At 37.8% G+C, this 19,472-nt stretch overlaps 1 protein-coding gene across 21 annotated transcripts in view; it reads right to left on the bottom strand.

Annotated features, from left to right (window-relative positions):
- r3hdm1 (R3H domain containing 1) overlaps nucleotides 1-19,472 on the bottom strand; it is a 41,831-nt gene that overhangs the window by 18,589 nt on the left and 3,770 nt on the right. For 6 of the 21 annotated variants that reach the window (XM_077226142.1, XM_077226145.1, XM_077226144.1 and 3 more), the window contains exons 2-11: nucleotides 11,702-11,888; nucleotides 10,248-10,455; nucleotides 9,160-9,195; nucleotides 8,401-8,487; nucleotides 4,370-4,499; nucleotides 4,181-4,259; nucleotides 2,139-2,198; nucleotides 1,540-1,680; nucleotides 1,339-1,447; nucleotides 971-1,066 (exon numbers count right to left, since the gene is read on the bottom strand). In XM_077226142.1, coding sequence (XP_077082257.1) covers nucleotides 971-1,066; nucleotides 1,339-1,447; nucleotides 1,540-1,680; nucleotides 2,139-2,198; nucleotides 4,181-4,259; nucleotides 4,370-4,499; nucleotides 8,401-8,487; nucleotides 9,160-9,195; nucleotides 10,248-10,424 — 915 coding nt within the window. In that variant the 5' untranslated portion in view covers nucleotides 10,425-10,455; nucleotides 11,702-11,888. Of the gene's footprint in view, nucleotides 1-970; nucleotides 1,067-1,338; nucleotides 1,448-1,539; nucleotides 1,681-2,138; nucleotides 2,199-4,180; nucleotides 4,260-4,369; nucleotides 4,500-8,400; nucleotides 8,488-9,159; nucleotides 9,196-10,247; nucleotides 10,456-11,701; nucleotides 11,889-16,738; nucleotides 17,101-19,472 lie in introns of those variants that run through there. The other 15 variants (XM_077226143.1, XM_077226152.1, XM_077226156.1 and 12 more) reach the window with 7 other exon arrangements.

Here is a 19,472-nt window from a genome sequence, read left to right as displayed (position 1 = left end):
AGCCTATACCTTCTGATTATGTAATCCATGATTTGCATTTCTCTCTATATATGCGTGTTCACTAGGAGATGGCGATCGTCAACTTAATCTTTGCAGCACTGACAGAAAAGTTTTATTAATAAAAATCAATGGACGCGTGTCACCGGATTTACAAATGCACTTCTTGCTTGTTAATTTAATTTAAATTAATTAATAAAATCAATACAATTGTCATAATTAAAATAATTAAATATTATTAATTGTCCCATTTTTGCTCATTTATAAACAGTATTTATATCTACCACCCCCTCAGCACCTGGGTTAAAAAATTATTTGGCGCCACCATAGGGCTACGGCTCATATTACATTTAATTTCGTCAGCCGGGATCAGACAGGTTGGCCTTGATGGCCTTTTTTTTTTTTTTTTTTCCTGGTATTCAGTTTCTGAACGGTGTAGGCACAAGCCAACAGTTTGGTGACGCTGTCTGAGCCTTATGTCATAATTTTTAATTAGTCACGGTAATACTGTATACCCCGGTAAAATAGGGAGGAGGTTTGACGGTATCAAAGTTTGGATACCGCCCAAGCCTAATATATATATATATATATATATATATATATATATATATATAAATATATATATATATATATATATATATATACACACACACATATATATACATACATACACACACATACATATACATACATACACACACATACATATGTATACATATATATATATATAGTTAATTTTTTTTAGCTTCATCTAAATTAATAAAACATTTGAGCAAACTACATTCTTAAAATTTATATTACAGCTAAAGTACAAAACATTATTTATGCTCAAATTAACTATTATATGATAAATGATAGTATAAACCACAACTTTGTGTGAGAAATGTCTAAGTAATAAATAACACTACTTATAAAAAACAAAACTTAATAATAGGTTTATAATGAGGTGTTGTATTTTGGTAAGGAGACGCACGTCTTGAGCGAAGATCCTGTCTCTGGCGCGCTGGTATTCCTCCTCTCGCTCCTCTATTGATTTACTCCGTCTGTCATCCTTAAGTCGCATCCGCAGCTAAACACACACACACACACACACACACACACACACACACACACACACACACACACACACACACACACACACACACACACACACACACACACACACACACACACACACACACACACACACACACATTATCTTTAATACCATATTGCGGTATTATTGTATTACATTTGTCGAATACATTTGTTGGTTGTTGAATTATTTCAATCAGAATTTGCAAGTAGTTTATTTATTTGTAAGGAATATATTTAAGTTGGAATATATTTCGTAATTCATACCCTGCCATCCTCCTGGTCCAAGCTGGAGTTATCTCTCTTTAAGATGTACCGCTTTTGGAAATCATCCGTTTTATCATCTTTAATGTGTTCAGAAAACTTCTGATCTGGTCTGTGAGAGAAAAAAAGAAAAGAAAAAAAAATGACATTAAAACTTTCATAGTTATAACAACTGAGGCTAGTAACCATTAAATCCACACGTACATTCTAGTATTGCTGGTTTTGTTGATAATTACTGATTTCCCAGTCTGATCGACATTATGGTCCAGCCCAAAATACGCCGCCACCCTGTGAAGGAGCATCCTGTGGTATGATGTCATCGGTGGGAACTTCCTCTTCTGACTTCTGTGGGGAGAAAAAAAAAGACAATTATTTACCTCATCAATAAATTAATTTAAGGATGAAAATATTATAAATATACTTATAAAATATTAGGTTTTATAATATTTATGTGCATTAATTCATTTTTAGTTGAAAACGGTGTTGTGTAAAAATGGCCCCTCAATCAATTTAATGCTCATACACAAATACAATATTATTATTAACATTTACATACAATTCTCAAAATTCTGAAAAAAATTAAGACCCCCCCCCCCAGAAAATGTACTCAAAATGGCCAATTATTAAAATACATGTAATTTTTGATAATCATTTCAACCTAGGACTGATATGCATAAAAATGAAGATAAGAGAAAATAAAATGTTAAACATTTACATTAAGTAATTTGCTATATATATGTGTGTGTTTAAACAGTTTAAACAGTTCTTCAGTTTAAACAGTTTTTTTTTTTGGCTCGACTTACTCGATGTTACTAATGAAGTCCAGAATATCTTGCTCGAGTTTCAGGAGCATCATTCTGTCCCTGTAAGAACAGCGTTCATTAGCATTTATTACAGCTCATCAGCATGATGAGAATCCAGCGCACAAGTGCCAGAGTATTCAAATGTGTGCCTACAAGCTCCACATCAATCCACATTAACAACCAAGAAGAGATGCAATACTTGTGCAAAAAGAATTGGATTTTTCTCATACTTTTTAATAGATATACTTAAGTAATAGTTCACCCAAAAATGAAAATTCTGTCAATTACTTGCACTCATGTCGTTCCATCAGAACACAGATGTTTTAATGAAATCTGAGAGATTTCTGTCATTGAAAGTCTATTCACCCAAAATTCTGACATTTCAAAACATTCGTAAAGACATTGTAAAATAAATCCATATGAATCGAAAGGTTTAATTCAAGTCTTCTGAAGAGACACAATTGCTTTAAATGATGAACAGATTTAATTTAGGTTTTTTTTCACATAGACATTGATTAGTAAATGTACATGATGCATTCAAATTTGGTCATGGAAGCTCAAGCATGAGAAGCAATGAGATTCATTCTCATGTTATGCAGCACGTTTGAGCTTTTGCCAGAGCCAATGAGATTCATTCTATTTTAACGCAGCACTTTGAGCTTTTGCCAGAACCAATGAGATTCATTCTCGTGTTACGCAGCACGTTTGAGCTTTTGCCAGAACCAATGAGATTCATTCTCGTGTGACGCAGCACGTTTGAGCTTTTACCAGAACCAATGAGATTCATTCTCGTGTTACGCAGCACGTTTGAGCTTTTACCAGAACCAATGAGATTCATTCTCGTGTTACGCAGCACGTTTGAGCTTTTACCAGAACCAATGAGATTCATTCTCGTGTGACGCAGCACGTTTGAGCTTTTGCCAGAACCAATGAGATTCATTCTCGTGTTACGCAGCACGTTTGAGCTTTTACCAGAACCAATGAGATTCATTCTCGTGTGACGAAGCACATTTGAGCTTTTGCCAGAACCAATGAGATTCATTCTCGTGTGACGCAGCACGTTTGAGCTTTTGCCAGAGCCAATGAGATTCATTCTCGTGTTACGCAGCACGTTTGAGCTTTTGCCAGAACCAATGAGATTCATTCTCGTGTGACGAAGCACATTTGAGCTTTTGCCAGAACCAATGAGATTCATTCTCTTGTTACGCAGCACGTTTGAGCTTTTACCAGAACCAATGAGATTCATTCTCGTGTGACGCAGCACGTTTGAGCTTTTACCAGAACCAATGAGATTCATTCTCTTGTTACGCAGCACGTTTGAGCTTTTACCAGAACCAATGAGATTCATTCTCGTGTGACGCAGCACGTTTGAGCTTTTGCCAGAACCAATGAGATTCATTCTCGTGTTACGCAGCACGTTTGAGCTTTTGCCAGAACCAATGAGGTTTGTTCTTGCGCGTCAAGCAAGTACGGTTGAGCTTCTATTTATGTTTGCTGATCAATGTTTATATGTGAATAAAAGCCGAAATGAAATCTGTTCATCATATAAAGCGACTGTGTCTCCTCAGAACAGAAGACTAGGATTGAACCCGCTCAATTCACATGGATTTAGTTTACGATCTCTTTATGAACTTTATGAAGCGTCAGACTTTTGGGTGTACAGAATTTCAATGGAGGGACAGATAAAATATATTCATTTGTATTATAGAAATGAACAACATGAGTAAATGAAGACAGAATTTTCATTTTTGGGTGAACTATCCCTTTAAAATAATTATTAAAACATAATATCTAAAAATATTTTATTTATATACAAATATTAAATAGAAAATGACCTCAAAACTAAATAAACTGCAAATGTCCCATTTAAAGTGACCTAGGTCACAATTTATTTCGACAGTCCATTTTACAAAGTGGACTATCGAAATAAAGTGACCTAAAAAAAAAAAAAGCTCAATGAATCGACAGGAAGTAGCAGTAGCAGTAGCAGTAACATTCAGATGAGGGTGTGTTAATGAGACGGTGGGGGGATTTTCACACACCGGGGGTTGTTCTTCAGCGTGTTGACCAGAAACTCGTGGAGGTCTATTCCTGTGGAGTCTGTGTATTCCTGACTGGGATCTGAGAGAGAGATGGAGAGAGATTCATCACACACATTCTGTTGCATCCATCTGGCCTGTGAGAAAACACCTCCTCTGCCAAAAAAACAAAGACAACACATACACACACACCTCTTGAGAGTGTCTTCTTGGACAGTCGGTCTGTTTTCTCTGGCTTTTCTGAGATTTTCTCACTGTCCTCAATTTTGATGGAAGTTTCGTCTTTTTCAAAAGACTGACTGAGCTCGATATCAATCTTTTCCTGTTAATACAAATAACAAAACAGATTTAGAAATAAGATATTAACTATATTAAAAAGTTATTCATTCAATTTCATTCAATTATAGATATATTTGATATGAACACATTCACATTTACCAAGTTTCTAAAAACAACAAACACCTTTTTTGATGATTAGAAGAAAAACAACAGCTCATTTTTGTCATTATGAAGTGAGGAGGGTAATTTAAAGCTAATTATGATCTCTTTCCCTTAGCTGCAGCTAATCAGACGAGTTTGATTAAAATACTTTGCGAAGACAATTAGCACAAGACTTGTAATCATCTCAAGTAATAAAGACTTGCCTCCTCTCACATGATCACAAAAGAGACCAAAAAAGTTCAACATAAACCCTTGACTATAAACTAACTATAAAAGCACAATTTAAAACAAAAAATACTTTTAGATTAGTAATTTATGAATTTATGGATATCACAATTCTGGCTATAACTAAAATAAAGAACAATAAATAAAAAAGCTAAATCAAATTTCACACAATAATATAGAATTCCAATAATATATAGTGGAAAAAATATATTTTTATATATACTATATAGTTATATATACACTATATTGGACAATAATATTGATAATAAAAAAACAGCATATAAAATAAAATGTGTGTGTGTGTGTGTGCGCGCGTGTAAATTATATATATATATATATATATATAATTATAAACTAAAACTAAATTCCACACATTATAATATAATTCCACAACAATAATAATAATAATACTACATAACACTTTCACAAAGCGCCCAATAAATAAACATTTTTTGTTCAAACACAAAAACGTAAACTTTATTAAAATAATAAAACAAACAAAAAAACAAATTTAAAAAAGTAATATACTTTTTTAGGCCAGGCCTATTCCCGCCACTTCATTAGCTATTTAAACAGAATTTCATTTTTCTCATAAATGATGCTTATTGTTCATTCTATTATGTTATGGTAAACTGTATTAAATTGACCCTATAACAGTTAAAAACTTTTGATAGTGATAGTACAAGAAGTGCATGTTGATTATAGTAAATATATTCCATTCAGGTGCGCAGCTTTTGGGTTTAGAGGGTATTTTGGCCTGTTCTACTGCACATGAATTTATATTTTATGAATGGGATTTACAAACTCCCCTGAGGAGAAAGACGAAGGATTGTGGAGGTTATGAGATCATTCTGCCCTTCTGTGAGCTTTGGACTCGATCCCACCATGATCCTTCACTCTGATGCTAAAACTCGGCTTTATTTCAAAAAGAGAGCGAGAGAAAGAGCCAGCCAAATGAACAGCAGTGGCTTTAAAGAGATAGTTCACCCTAAAATTATAATTCTTTCATCATTTATTCACCCTTTCGTGATCCCAAATCTTTTGACTTTCTTTCTACAGAGTACAAAAGGAGATGTTTAGCTGAATGTTCATGCTGCTCTTTTCCATATAATGAAAGTAAATGGGAACCAGGGCTGTCAAGCTCTAAAATGGTTTGGATTTTGTACATAGTAAATGATGACAGGTTTCATTTTTGGGTCCTTTTATGTTCGTTATAAATCGTTCGTATAAAACGCACTGTTTTTCGGTCTCTGCCTTTTTTCTCCACCTCAACGAGGACAAAAATGTCATGCAAAACGAGGGATGGCGAAAGAGAAGACAAACGGACAGATCGTGAATGAGCAGGTTGTGGGGGGTGGGGGGGGGTACAGAGAGATGAGAAAGGTCTATGAATAGAGACCCTCTTTCCTCGGGGAGGAAGTCTCATTCACTCTTTCAAGGACGTAAACTTGATTAAGGACATTTATTCATCTTTCAGACGGTTTGTCCACAAAGACCTTGAGTTCTTTTCGTCCTCACCTGCTCTTGCACTGCATGACTTCCGATTAAAAAAAAGATAAAAACGAAACGATCGGCTGGGTTTCTTAACAAAAACGTCTTTAAAAAGCAAGGTTGTCAAATGTATTCACTGTGCATAACTTTTCTCTGAAATATTATATGGTCAAGTGTTGACATGCTTATAAAAATAAATGCAAGCCAACAATGAGTATGATATAACATGCAATGTATTTGGTTTACATCTCAAATGTGACATCAATAATGATAAAAAAAACAATATATGCATTACTTTTGAAAAACTTAAAAGTAAAGTTTTAAAAAATGAATAAATATGTTGAATATATACAATGCAATTATAATTTCTTTTATCATTTCAAGTGTTATAAATAGATTCAAGAGTAAATAGATCTAGAAAATAAATAAATGAAGTCGTGCCTGTTACTAGAAACATACTACGTGTGTATGTGTGTGTGTGTATATATATATATATATATATATATATATACACGCACCTAAAGTAAAGTAATTGTGATGTATCCATATGCGACAGAATTACATAACCCTTTTTACCAAATACATACTTTTTGCAGATCACTATCAGTAACTATGAAATAACCAACACACAAAGAAAGTTGCAGCCTTGTATACAAAGAGCTTATGGTGTTGACCGCCTAAAGCGAGCTCTGGGCTTCCTAATACCAGCTCTGAGCTGCACACTAACCTAATAAATAGAACAAAAATGGGGTTTGGATAAGAACAGGCAATTATAGCAATCCACTGAGCTAGGCAGCTGAGACAGGAAAATTGTATTTGGTATAGATGATGGATGAATGCAATCCTGTGCTGGGGACGCGCACACCTTTAATAAACGCACAGCTCTATAAAACGTGCACACACGCGATCGACTCGCGCAAAACGTCTTTATAACTAAGAGCAGCGTTGATGTTTTGACAGCGTTATTGATGTGGGAAGCACTGGAGCAAGGACATCGGTTTGATCATAGTCTATGTGCTTTGCCAATGATGCCCCTAAGGGGAATGATGTAAAATCAAAGAAAAAATTATATTTCAATGCTTTTGCCTTCTATCGCAAATGCCATCCCCAGAAAAACTTTGTGTTGTCTCGCAAAACTACTGTTTTCTCGCAAAACATATGCTCTCCCCCTTAAAATGTGCATTTCTCGCAAAAAATGTGCATTGTCTCGAGAAAATTTTAGTTGTCTTGGAAAACAATTTTGTTTCCTGAGAAACTTTGCATTCTCGCCAAACTATTACGTTCTTCGAGAAAATGTGCCTTCTCTTGCAAAACATTTGCGTTTTCTCGCTAAAATATTAGCATTCTCTTGCAAAACTATTGTGTTCCCCGAGATACTTTGCATTTTCTCACAAAACTATTGTTTCCCTGAGAAACTTTGCCTTATGCGAAACTTTTGCGTTTTCTCGCAAAACAATTGCATTCCCTAAGAAATTTTGCATTCTCTCACAAAACTATTGCGTTCCCGCGAGAAACTTTGCATTCTCTCACAAAACTATAGCGTTTCCCTGAGAAAATTGGCCTTCTCTTGCAAAACTTTGGAGTTTTCTCGCAAAACATTTTGCATTTTCTCACAAAACTATAGCATTCCCAGAGAGACTTTGCATTCTCTTGCAAAACCATTATGTTCCACAGAGAAAAAATGCGCTTTTGCAATACTATTGCATTCCCCCAAGAAAAATGTAGTTTGTGTTCCCCCGAGAAAATTAACATTTGCATTTTCTCATAAAAACCTTTCCGTTCCCCCAAGAAACGTTGCGTTCGCTCGCAAAAGCCCTGAAATATAGTTTGTCCTCCCACCTCATATTATTTCATCACAAAAGTTTTGTGAGCGAATGCAAAATCATTGAAATATAATTTATTCTCTTTTTTTTTTACCATTACAATGTCCCCTAAGGGCCTTCATACTTTGTATTATGAACGGCATGCTATTTTTATTTTAAATAGTATGTGAATAAAGTAGGTCACATGACCTAAAAGGTAAGGCATATGCTATTTCGAACACACATACACACACACACGTTTACCTGTTCTTGTGGCAGTTCTTGGAGCAGAGGTGGAGATGGTTCCTCACACACCGCCAAGCTGCGAACTAACTTTAACTTGCCGTTGGACTGGAGGAGAGTAACCATGGTTACCAAAACGTCTGGCACTCATTCGCAAAAAAACGTCCAACAACGCATGACTAAAAATATACAAGCACCATTTTGCAACGTCTCAGGAGACTTTTCAGAGCTCTGGGAGGGGTCTGTGTTAATTAAAGGCATGTTTATTAAAACCAACTCTTATATAAACACACCTGAAACCCCTGAAAGTCTGAAAATCTCGAATGTATAAATAATTTTTAGAAATAATAATAAACACAAGAGACAATTTCTTGCAGGCAATGTCAAAACAACCAAACAGAACAGAGTTTTAATGCACAAACTCAACGAAAATCACAAAAACAGCGGCTGTTCAAAATGCAGGGATAAACCGACATCAAGAGCAGAGCAGAATTCGACACTAGGTGGGAAAATCTCCAGAGGAGGCACTTTTTACAAACCCCCGGCATTTTGGTTCATGCTGCAAAAGTGGTAAACGCAGCATCCCCCCTCTATAAGCACATTTATTATTCTTTACTGACTCGAGCAGGGGCTTTTATTCCCACAATGCACTGCTGAACTCTCTCTCTCTCTTTTTCTCACAAGGCACACAGAGCGCAGGCAAACAAAACAACCAACCAATCAATCAAAAAAAGAAGAAGAAAAAAAAGCGAACCAACTCATGCTGTGATCATACCGTACCTTGGACCGTTTAATACTCTGTGCTGATTGGCCGAGCTGTTGTTAAAAAGGAGGAAATTTGGATCATGTTATTAAATATTTAAAATACACAATTGTTTGTTAAAGTATGACATGCTAAAAATTATATATATGTGAACTATAGTGGATTTAATTAAAATAATAATATAAATGTACATTAAAAAATATATTTTGTTTTCAGACTTTAGGATATATTTATGTAGTTTTTGTGAACCCTAATTTCAACCAAACTGCCTTTGCAATCATGTAAAAACCTTAAACATTATATTCAATTGAGCTGAAAGCATTATTTTTTTACACTACTAATGTCACCACTATTTTTTTTATTATTATTAATATTCGGCATGGATGCATTAAATTGATCGAGAGTGACAGTAAAGACATTTATAATGTTTTCTAGATTTCTAAATCAAATAAATTATTTTCTTTTTTTAAAATATATTAAATAATTAATGTATCGCCCAGTCCTGGAAATATATGGCAAATCCAGAAGGTCAAAAAGTTGAGATATTGCAGGTAATATATCGTTAAAGGAGTGTGTGCACCAGTGAAGCAGCTAATTGTGCAGGAAAGGAGAGAGAAATGAACAATGCGAGGAATAGAGCTGAGATCAGCATGTGTTTCAATGCACCTGGCCACTGCCCTTTCTCATTGCACCAAGAGCAGATGGTGGCAAAGTCACACACACACACACACACACACACACACACACACACACACACACACACACACACACACACACACACACACACACACACACACACACACACACACACACACACACACACGCACACGCACACACCCTGAGGGTTTGCAGATAAACCAGCAGGATTTCAGGTGCAGATTAACTGTCCTTCTTCTCTTTACTGGCATTAGCCAATCACAAGCCAGCTTGGATTCGATTGGCTGATTCTACTCATCTTGTTGTCTTTAAGCAGAGACAATGGAAACCACAGCAACAGCATACCACTCAGTGGTCGTTAACATCCCATAATAAGTCATCAGCAAAGAGGCTACAATCTCATTTTCTGTTGGCTTTGGATAATATTACCCATAATGCACAAGTTTACCTGAGTTTGATGTGCGGAACTTTGGTCTGTCACACACTCCTGGGCGTGTGTGCCGTTGTTCTGGGGCGTGTGTTGGGGGTCGTTGAGGGTCGCGGACGGTTCGGCCACGTGCGGCCCGTCACTCTCCAGAACCTTCATAACGTCACAACTTCTGGTGTCCAGAGAAGATTCAGACATTATCTTCAGACGCAAGGCCGAAAATCACCACCTGTCAGATAAACAGACACAATGGTGATGTCGTTGACAGCGTAATTATGTTGATTTCAACTTGTGATGTTAAAATTACTAGTTCTTTGCTCCAAAATTGATGTTAAACTTGTAAAAAACGTAACAAAGGTTGGGCGAAATTACGAATTCTGCAGTGCCATAGGCTCACATTATGAATATTAATGATGTCTGAAGCTGCTTTGTAACCTTCCTTGAATGTGCAGTCATGTAACCTAATTAATATTTATTTCCTATAGTAGTATTCGTTAATTAGCCAGCTGACTAGCGCCAAATTTTCATCATATGCCTTTCGGTCAATCAGTTAAGCCTGCAGGTTAATGTCAATATAGATAATTAAAAATCATAAGTACATTTTTTCATAGATAAATTTGCAGCTATAGTTAATTTGATGTGAATAAATTTGAGGTTGCGAACTTAAATCATGCTCAATGTCATACCAAATTTTTCTGGATAGTTGCCGTAGGACTCAATTTGTTACTTAACTAAAAGGATTAGTTCATAAAATGTATTATCATAAGCTTTATTAATGCCATGCCTTATGTAACATGCAATCACAAACAAATTAATATATTCATGAGGCATTCATAAAAACTTTACCATAGTAGGATTCGTAATTTCGCCACATATGGCAAAAGATTAACTCATAAATATGAATTAGCTGCTGACATTACATCTGGAATTGAGAAATTACGTAAACTAATTCATATTCATCTACAAAACCTTTTACTTTGAACAGTTCGTAAATCTGATTTGTTAGAAAAGCTTGCGTAAAAAAAAAAAAAAGAAATCAAGCAGTGCAGGCTAGTTGAAAAAGAAACTGTAGAATACTGTAGGTTAATTCTTGAAAGTCTACATTTTAATTATAGTTGATTAGATTTGAAATATTTGCGCAAATGTTAATGCCTTTACAGTTTTTGGATATCAAATTTCGCTAGTTAGCCGCCATAACTAATATGCTGCAAATAAAAACAAGATTGTACGCACAATAAGGCGTTCAGTAAATTCCAAGGAATTATTCGAAGTTTAAAAAAACCAACATGCATTAACGTAGTCTATAACTATGAGTTCCGCAAGTTACATAACTCTTGAAATCTAGGAACGTGAAAGAGAACGGGGTACTTCTATTCACCTTTTGCGTCAAAAGTAATATTTTGACAAATTATTTTTATTTGTTTAAAAGTAAATGTATTCGCACAAACGACATCGGTACGAATGTTGGTGTTTACCGGCTGTGCTGTTTTCAGGACTGGGCAGGAACCTTAGGGAGCGTAGGACCCTGGGGCCTCCGGAGGCAGAGGGGCGGACTGAGAGACGGACAGGGGGCAGCAGCAGTCCCATGACCCCCGTCACCAGCGCTCGGGTCGGGTCGCCAAGCCACGGCTCATGCACACGCTCCGCATCACCCTCGGACACCTGTCACACACACAAGGACAGAGGTCAGGGGGTCAAATACAGCGAGGTCAAGAGGTCAGGGATGCATGGATACAGTAGCATCCGTGAGGGAGAACTGAACTTGTGTGTGGGTTGTTTGATGGAAAGTATAAAAGGTCTTTCGGGAGCAGAAGCACTGCAGCGCTTTTAAAAAAGTGTCAGGGTGGTGACATGAATATGGAGAACAGTCTGTGCCGCAGAGAAGCAGGGACATTAAAATACACTGAGAGGAAGTCACGTTTAACGCTTAACCTTATACGCATTTTAAGCATTTCAACCAGCTAAAAGGAATTCTAAGCCGATAAATACGGCTCCATACTCAATTTAAAAGTATATATCTGTTGATATATAAAAATAGTTGTTTTTTTCACTCAGTCAATATAGCTCACGCATAGGTCTTGTGATGTTTCATCTTTAACCTTCCCATGTAGTGCAATCACTTTAATTAACAGATGGAGATAAATTGAGATAAGCCCTATTCATCTTCGAACTGAGAAATCTTGCTAGTCAAAAAAAAAAAGAGACTTATAAATAAGAAAAAGCAAGTGACATTTGGTACAGTACTTGTCAAGGCGTATTTAAAAACAAACCAAATTTATTACAAATCCTAGTGTCACAAACAATAACGATTGGTATCACCTCAACAAGAGTTGCGAAATTAGAAATCCTACTATTACGAACAATATGACTGCTGAAATGATCAGTACTTCAAACTCAACACAAGTGGTGAAATTACGAATCCTACTATGACAAACAATTAGTACCTACCGATAATACCAACTTAATTAGACTGGAGTAATTGCAAATCCAACAATGAAGAATTTGTAGTACCAACTGAATACAAGTAGCACAATTAGGAATCCTATTGTGATGAATGATTAGTATCGTTGATTCAACGCACCCTACTATGACAAATCTTTAGTAGTACCAACTCTAAAAAAAAAAAATGTTTTGGCACTACTATGATGAACGATTAGCATCGGTAGTATTTAAGCAACACTAACACAAGAAAGAAAAAAACACATTATGAATAACTATCATAAAAAATTATGATAATACTGTAAACCGATAACATCATAGTTGATGTCAAGAAATATATGAATATTTAATAGGTCACAGTGTAACGTAACCTTTCAATATAGGTTTCGTTCACAAAACTTAAGGGATAGTTCACCCAAAAATCTATTTTGGGTGAACGATCCCTAGTATTTTTTTCTTTATTTCAGCTTTATTTCGACAACAACCCTGGTGCCAACTCAATAAAGATGACCAAATACCAATCCTACTAATGAATGTTTAGTTCATTCAAACTACTTGGTGTTCTGACAAGTTAAGAAAATAATAAATATTAATAAGTTGTTTCATAATAATCCTATGACGTTAAAGTAACGCCTTCCCGACAGTAGGATTCATTCATTCAAGCTTGTGTCTGAATGAACTGAACATAAGTGCCAGTGTTCACCTGGGCATTAATGACCCAAAAACACCCAGCCTCCGCCTCCGCCCTCGTCTATCCTGCCACCGCCAATCTAGAAAGCTGTGCCAAGTTGTGACCCACCATATATCTCGAGGTCAAACAGGCCTAACCTGCCTCAGTAATCCCACAAAGAACTGGGTCCAAATACACTGTACAAATTTGACCAAGGTAGAGTCTTGCTAGAGATTCAAGTTACCGAAACCATCAAACCACGAAACACGCACACTGATCAAAATTCAAGCGATTAGCATCACGCGCGATTTGACAGTAGCGCAGGTGGCGATGACAAGAACAGGTGTGTTTGACCACTCAAGATAACAGCCAGACGGTCCCTCAAAATTATCCGAGACCATGCCATGACTTTTTCGTGAGTGTTTGCGCACAGGTCACTGGCATTATCCCATATCACCGCAGGAAGTAGGAGTGAATAAAGGGTCTCTTTATCTTCTTTAGGCTCAGAACAGACCAATCTGAGGCGCAGGGACAAAGGGCGGCACAATTGCGCAGCAACTGACGCTTTCAAGGACAATTATGACTTATGAGAGCGCTTTTCCTCCCACACATGGATTGAAACACCTACTGTTGGGCAGGAATTACACGAGCGCTGTTCATAAATATCCAAGCATCTCTCTTGCTGCGGGCTAATCTCAGCGCTACCGTATCTTTTCCTCTGAACACAGCGTTTATGTCGAGGTGAAGTGAAATATCCAAATCTGCATTTCAAAATACGCCCTCCACCGCAACTACCCTCCCCTCCTGCACGCACAACAGTTTTCACTCCATATTCAATAAGTTCTACCAAGCATCACTAGAGAGAAAAGACTCCCCACGGATATCGGCGGCTGCATATTTTCACAAACTTGACAGTACAGATGTCCGAGTTTGATGATGGAGGATAAAAAAAAGAGAGAAAAACCAACCACCGCAGAAACAAACAAATGCACCGACTGTCTCTCAAAAACTACACAGCTGACTACCTAGACAGCATTTTTGGGTATAATTGGTGTGTTTCCAGTCGATTGATGCTCAAGAATAACGTATGTTGCCCAAAAAAAAGCTATCTTTGCTAAGTATGATGACTAAAAATTTTGTCTAGATTGGTAATGTACTGGATATTATATCTGAGATTGCCCATAAATGCATTCTAGCTAGGCAGCTCACTAGGTACAAGCCCCTTCAAAAAACAGTCAAGGTCTCAAAAGGTAAAATACTCAAATACTGCTGTCTAGATAGGCACCTTACATAATTTTCAATATAAGATGCTAAAAAAAATTGTCGTCTTAGACAGCTCTCTTGGTACTGTTGTCGAGGTAAGATTTCTAGAAAGGCGGCTAACTAGATCTCATGCCCCGAATCGCCATTTAGTAGGGGTACAATTCCCAAAATGGCTGTCTAGAAAGGTAGTGCACAACAATATTGTCTAGGTAAGTAAGGCCATCTAGGTAGACAGCTTGCTAACTTGGTTTGATGCCGAAACATGCTGTGTAGGTAGGAAGCTCACTTGATACAATGCCCAAAACTGCTGTCTAGGAAGGTAGCGCACTAAGTATGATGCCCACAATTGCTGTCTAGGCATATAAGCGTTTGATGCTTGCAAATGCAGTCTAGGTAGGCGACTCAATAGATATAATGACCTAAAATGCATCCAGCTCACTAGATTTGATGATCAAAAATGCGGTCTGTGTAGGTGTATAACAAGGTTTTACATTCACATTTATGCATTAGCATGAGGAAAATGATGCTCAAAACTGCTACTTGGGCAGCACAAAGGGTATATAATGCTCTAAATGCATCTAGAAAGGCAGCTCACAAGGAATAATGACAAAAAATGCTGTCTAGGAAGGACGCAATTGCTGTCTAGGCAAACAGTTAATAAGCTTTTGATGCCTGAAAATGCCGTCTTGGTAGGTGGCTCAATTGGTATAATGCCATAAAATGTATCAAGGAAACCAGCTCACTAAATTTGATGGCCAGAAATGCTCTCTGGGTAGGCGTTAAATAAGGGTTTACATTTATATTCATGTATTTAGCAGACAAAAAATTATGCTCAAAGTATGATGCTCACAAATGCTGTCTAGGCAAACAGCTTTTGATGCCTGAAAATGCAGTCAAAGTAGGCAGCTCAGTAGGTTTGATACTTAAAAAATGCATCCGACAAGGTAGTTCACAAGGTTTCATGCCCAAAAATGCTGTCTAAGAAGCAACTGCACTAATTGTGATGCACAAATGCCATCTAGGCAAACAGTTAATAAGCTTTTTTTGGCATTTAAGTAGGAAGCTCACAAAGTACAATGCCCAAAAATGCTTCCAAGGTAGTTTACTGAGTTTTGAGACCGTCATAATGTCACTAAATCTGGGACGGACACACAGACTTTATTTAGACGAAACTAAAACATCAGCCCACAAATACTACTTACGTTTATTTTTTAATTTTGTCTCAACGAACCACACAAAAAAAAAAGACAAAAAAAGCAGACTAACACATGCAAAGTAAAATAAATAAAGACAAACACAACCACAACTTTTCACAAAAATGGATGCAACATCATCTCGCTTTAACCTTGTTGTCCAAGATAATAAAGCCCATCCGTAATTTCCCATTATCAATTATTAATCACCATATTTCAGGAAGCAACGAGGACTTACCCTCCTGACAAAAGAAGTGCACCACCGTGCCGGGCTCCAGGCTACACATATTTCACTTCACCCCTGTTTTAGACTAATATGCAAATGGCCCATATTTCTGGATAAAAGCATTGCTAATGGTTTTCCCTCTTTTTTCCTCCTCCCGTCACAATCCGTGTTCTCAGTGTGTGGCCGCTGTCACAGTCGAGCTATTCTTCTCCTCTCCTCTCCTCATCAGTTCATTTACACGATTCGCCACATTAACGATATTAGCCGGGCTGCCTTCGGCTGTAATTTACACCGTCACAAACACCCAGCTTTCTGCTGATAGCCGCCTCAGGCGCTTTTTTAAATTATAAAATAGAGCAATTACAAGAATGTCATTACAAAGTGCGCACACACACACGAGCAGAGACTGCAATTTGCTGACATGCAAATTTAGTCACAATGAATTTAACCAAGGTTTAGAATTAATATGGAATTAGCACTAAAAACTAATCTAGATTATTTGATCACTTTTGCAAATATTTATTTGAAGAACAAGCTCAAATGTTGCAATGTTTTCCATTTAAATTAAATTCCTTCATTGTAAAAAATATACGTAGGAAATTTCAAGAGTTTTTTTTTTTACTACTTTACGTATATATTTTTACGTTCACCTCAATTAAAAAGAGCAAGAAAAAAAAAACCACCAGCATGCAAATCAACATGTTCAAGACTTCACACACACCTGCCTGTCGTTCATGATCCGCTGCTCGGCTCACATCATTAGTTTCCATAGCAGACAGAGTGGCATCAAACGGAGCGCGCTCAGTGCAGCTCTGCACTCCTCCGTCTGAGCGTGGAGCGTTCGCGTACCTGCCCAAAGCCATCGCTGCCGCAATCCTTCCTGATTCTCCTCTCTCTCTCTCACACACACACACTCTCCGCCAAATCAACAGCTGGCCTTTGTGATGTCACCCCTCCCCTGGCCAATCAGAACGCCCTGAGGGCTGGGTGCAGTATGTCAGCGCTAAGCAGGGCTCCACCCTCGAGAGCCAATCAGAGGGCCCCTGTGGACCGGAGAGAGAGGCAGACGGCGAAGACACACACACACACACACACGACCAACTGTGGCGAAGTGCCACTGTGGGACAGTCTGTCAGGGTAGGAGCACGCCAGCACTGCAAATCTACCTTATTCGGTTGCAAAGGGTGCATGTAAGATACTCATCGAACTCAGTGCCGCAGTCGCACACACACGCCCTACTTAAAGTGATGTCCCCTTGTGCCTCAAATGCACATTTGCGTGCACATTTTTGCGGAAAAAAATAATACCTGGTGGTTAGGTAGACACCCCGGTTTAACAAGCAAGCACTCTTTCCATTGCTGACTGACACAGGGACGTGAGGTCGTGGAGAAAAGTGGGTCACGGAAAACGATTTACGTGTTACTGTTGAAAAGTCGCCCCAAAAACAAAGGGCAGGTAAAAAAAATGGCGTTGAATATGAACGAAAGGTTAACTACAGCCAAACAAACAAGCTTTCAGACTAAACGATTTTCAGACAAAACCAACAAAATGCAGTCTATGCCCAAACATGCGGTCTTAGGTTTGATGCCCACATTTCTATCTGTAGCCAGCTTATTGGGTATGACACCGAAATTGCTATCTAGACAGGGAGCACGCTAGGTTTGATGTCCAAAAATGCTGTCTAAATAGGGAGATAACTAGGTAAAATGCCCATAAATGCTATTTATGTAGGGGACTCACTAGCTTGGATAGCCAAAAATGCTGTCTAGATTGGGAGCTCACTCGGTTTGATCCTCAAAAATTCTGTCTAGAAAGGGAGCTAACTAAGGCAATTTTCAAGCTTTGACACTCAAAAATGCTGTCTATATGGGGAGGTCAGGAGGTTTTACCCCCCAAAATGTAACTAGGATTCATGCCCAAATTTCAGTCCACTTAGGCAGTTCCCCAAGTATCTTTCTAGATGGGAAGCTTACTGAGGTACTTACTGGGTTAATGCCAGAAATGTTATCTAGCTAGGCGGGTCACTAGGTTTGAGGTCTAAAAATGCTGTCTAGGTAGGGAGTTGACAAAAAAGCCACCTCTGCTTTCTTGTTTAATGCTCAAAAACTCTGTCTAGGAAGGAAGGTCAGAATGTTCGATGCTCAGAATGTCATCAAGGTAGGTAGCTCACTAGGCTTGATGCTGACCACAGTCTAGAAAGACAATTCAAACCAAACATGCTTCCAGACAAAACAATATATCCAGACAACACTAAAAATTAACAAACAATCATAATCTTGACATGATGGTGACTGACTTTGACAACAAGTACCGCCGTTTTCGTGTGTAAAAAAAAAGGAATAAAAGTCAAACTGACAGTTGCACAAAGCCAGTCAAGTTAAAGTAAAACTCCCCATTCACCAAGCGGCTCCTTTCAGTGAAAGAGAAAATCTGCAAAAATTCCAGCTAAACGCCGCATTACATGCGTCTCATTTGCATAACAAAAGACCAGAGGGGGGAGGACTGGCACTGCTGGCTAATTGTAGCCCAAGATGCCGTTAGCCTGCGGAGGAAATGTGACAGCCGCGTTTATTCTGCTTTCCCCCTGACGGTGGTGTCTGCAAGAACGGTGGGAATAGCCTCAGGATAAGGATCGGGATTTGCAGACAACTTCTAATAAGCATGTTGGGGTCAGGGGCAGTTAGCATTGTACTTCTGGGCTATCTTGACCCACAACTAAAAAAAACGTTACCTATGCAAAACAACAAGAATAAATGAAAAAGATATGGATTACTGAAGCAGTGGAGACAGCGAGAGGTAGCACAGTGGTAATTTGTATCAGATATTATCTCATTAGGGAGAAATGTCCAGCTCCACACTGATTACCGAAAGATAGAACAGGTCAATAACTCTGTAGCGCCCCAAAATACCACAGCGCCATAATTCACCAAACTAGCCATTATTCTCGTTAATACGTAGGGAAGAGAGAAGGTCTGCTGTCCACTGGCTTTTCCAGCCATGTAAGAACAGAATGAGAAAACGTGTTGACATTTAAAGGTGACCGGTCACAACGGTCATTTCTCTGGTCTAGTTGACACCTCTGGACAGCTCTGAGACCTGGATGCTTCAGAGAAAAATTAGTCGACGAGAGTTTTGTGGAAATATGGATGCAAGACCCTCTCAAGGCGATAAGAAATCTTACCCGAAAAACATAAAGTGGTCCTGCTCTAGAGTCACAGTACTTATTGGGTGAACGGGTAAAAACTAGGCTAATATTTCGCCAAAAAATGTATCAAGTTGATTTTAGCCATCAATTTAACTATATAAAACACTCTACTCTCATTAACAAGGTGATTATAGGCTCTTTTGGGCACCAATTCAACTTTATATCATTGTACTCTCATTAACAAAGTCTGGCTCTTCATTCACACTACTTTTTGGGTGAACAGGGCGCACAGGGTGAAAAGGTAACATTC

The sequence above is a fragment of the Siphateles boraxobius genome, unplaced genomic scaffold (assembly GCF_051911475.1).
Source record: "Siphateles boraxobius isolate OS27281-9 unplaced genomic scaffold, OSU_SipBor_1 13, whole genome shotgun sequence".
Lineage (NCBI taxonomy): Eukaryota > Metazoa > Chordata > Actinopteri > Cypriniformes > Leuciscidae > Siphateles > Siphateles boraxobius.
This window is presented reverse-complemented; position numbering and strand designations above follow the sequence as displayed.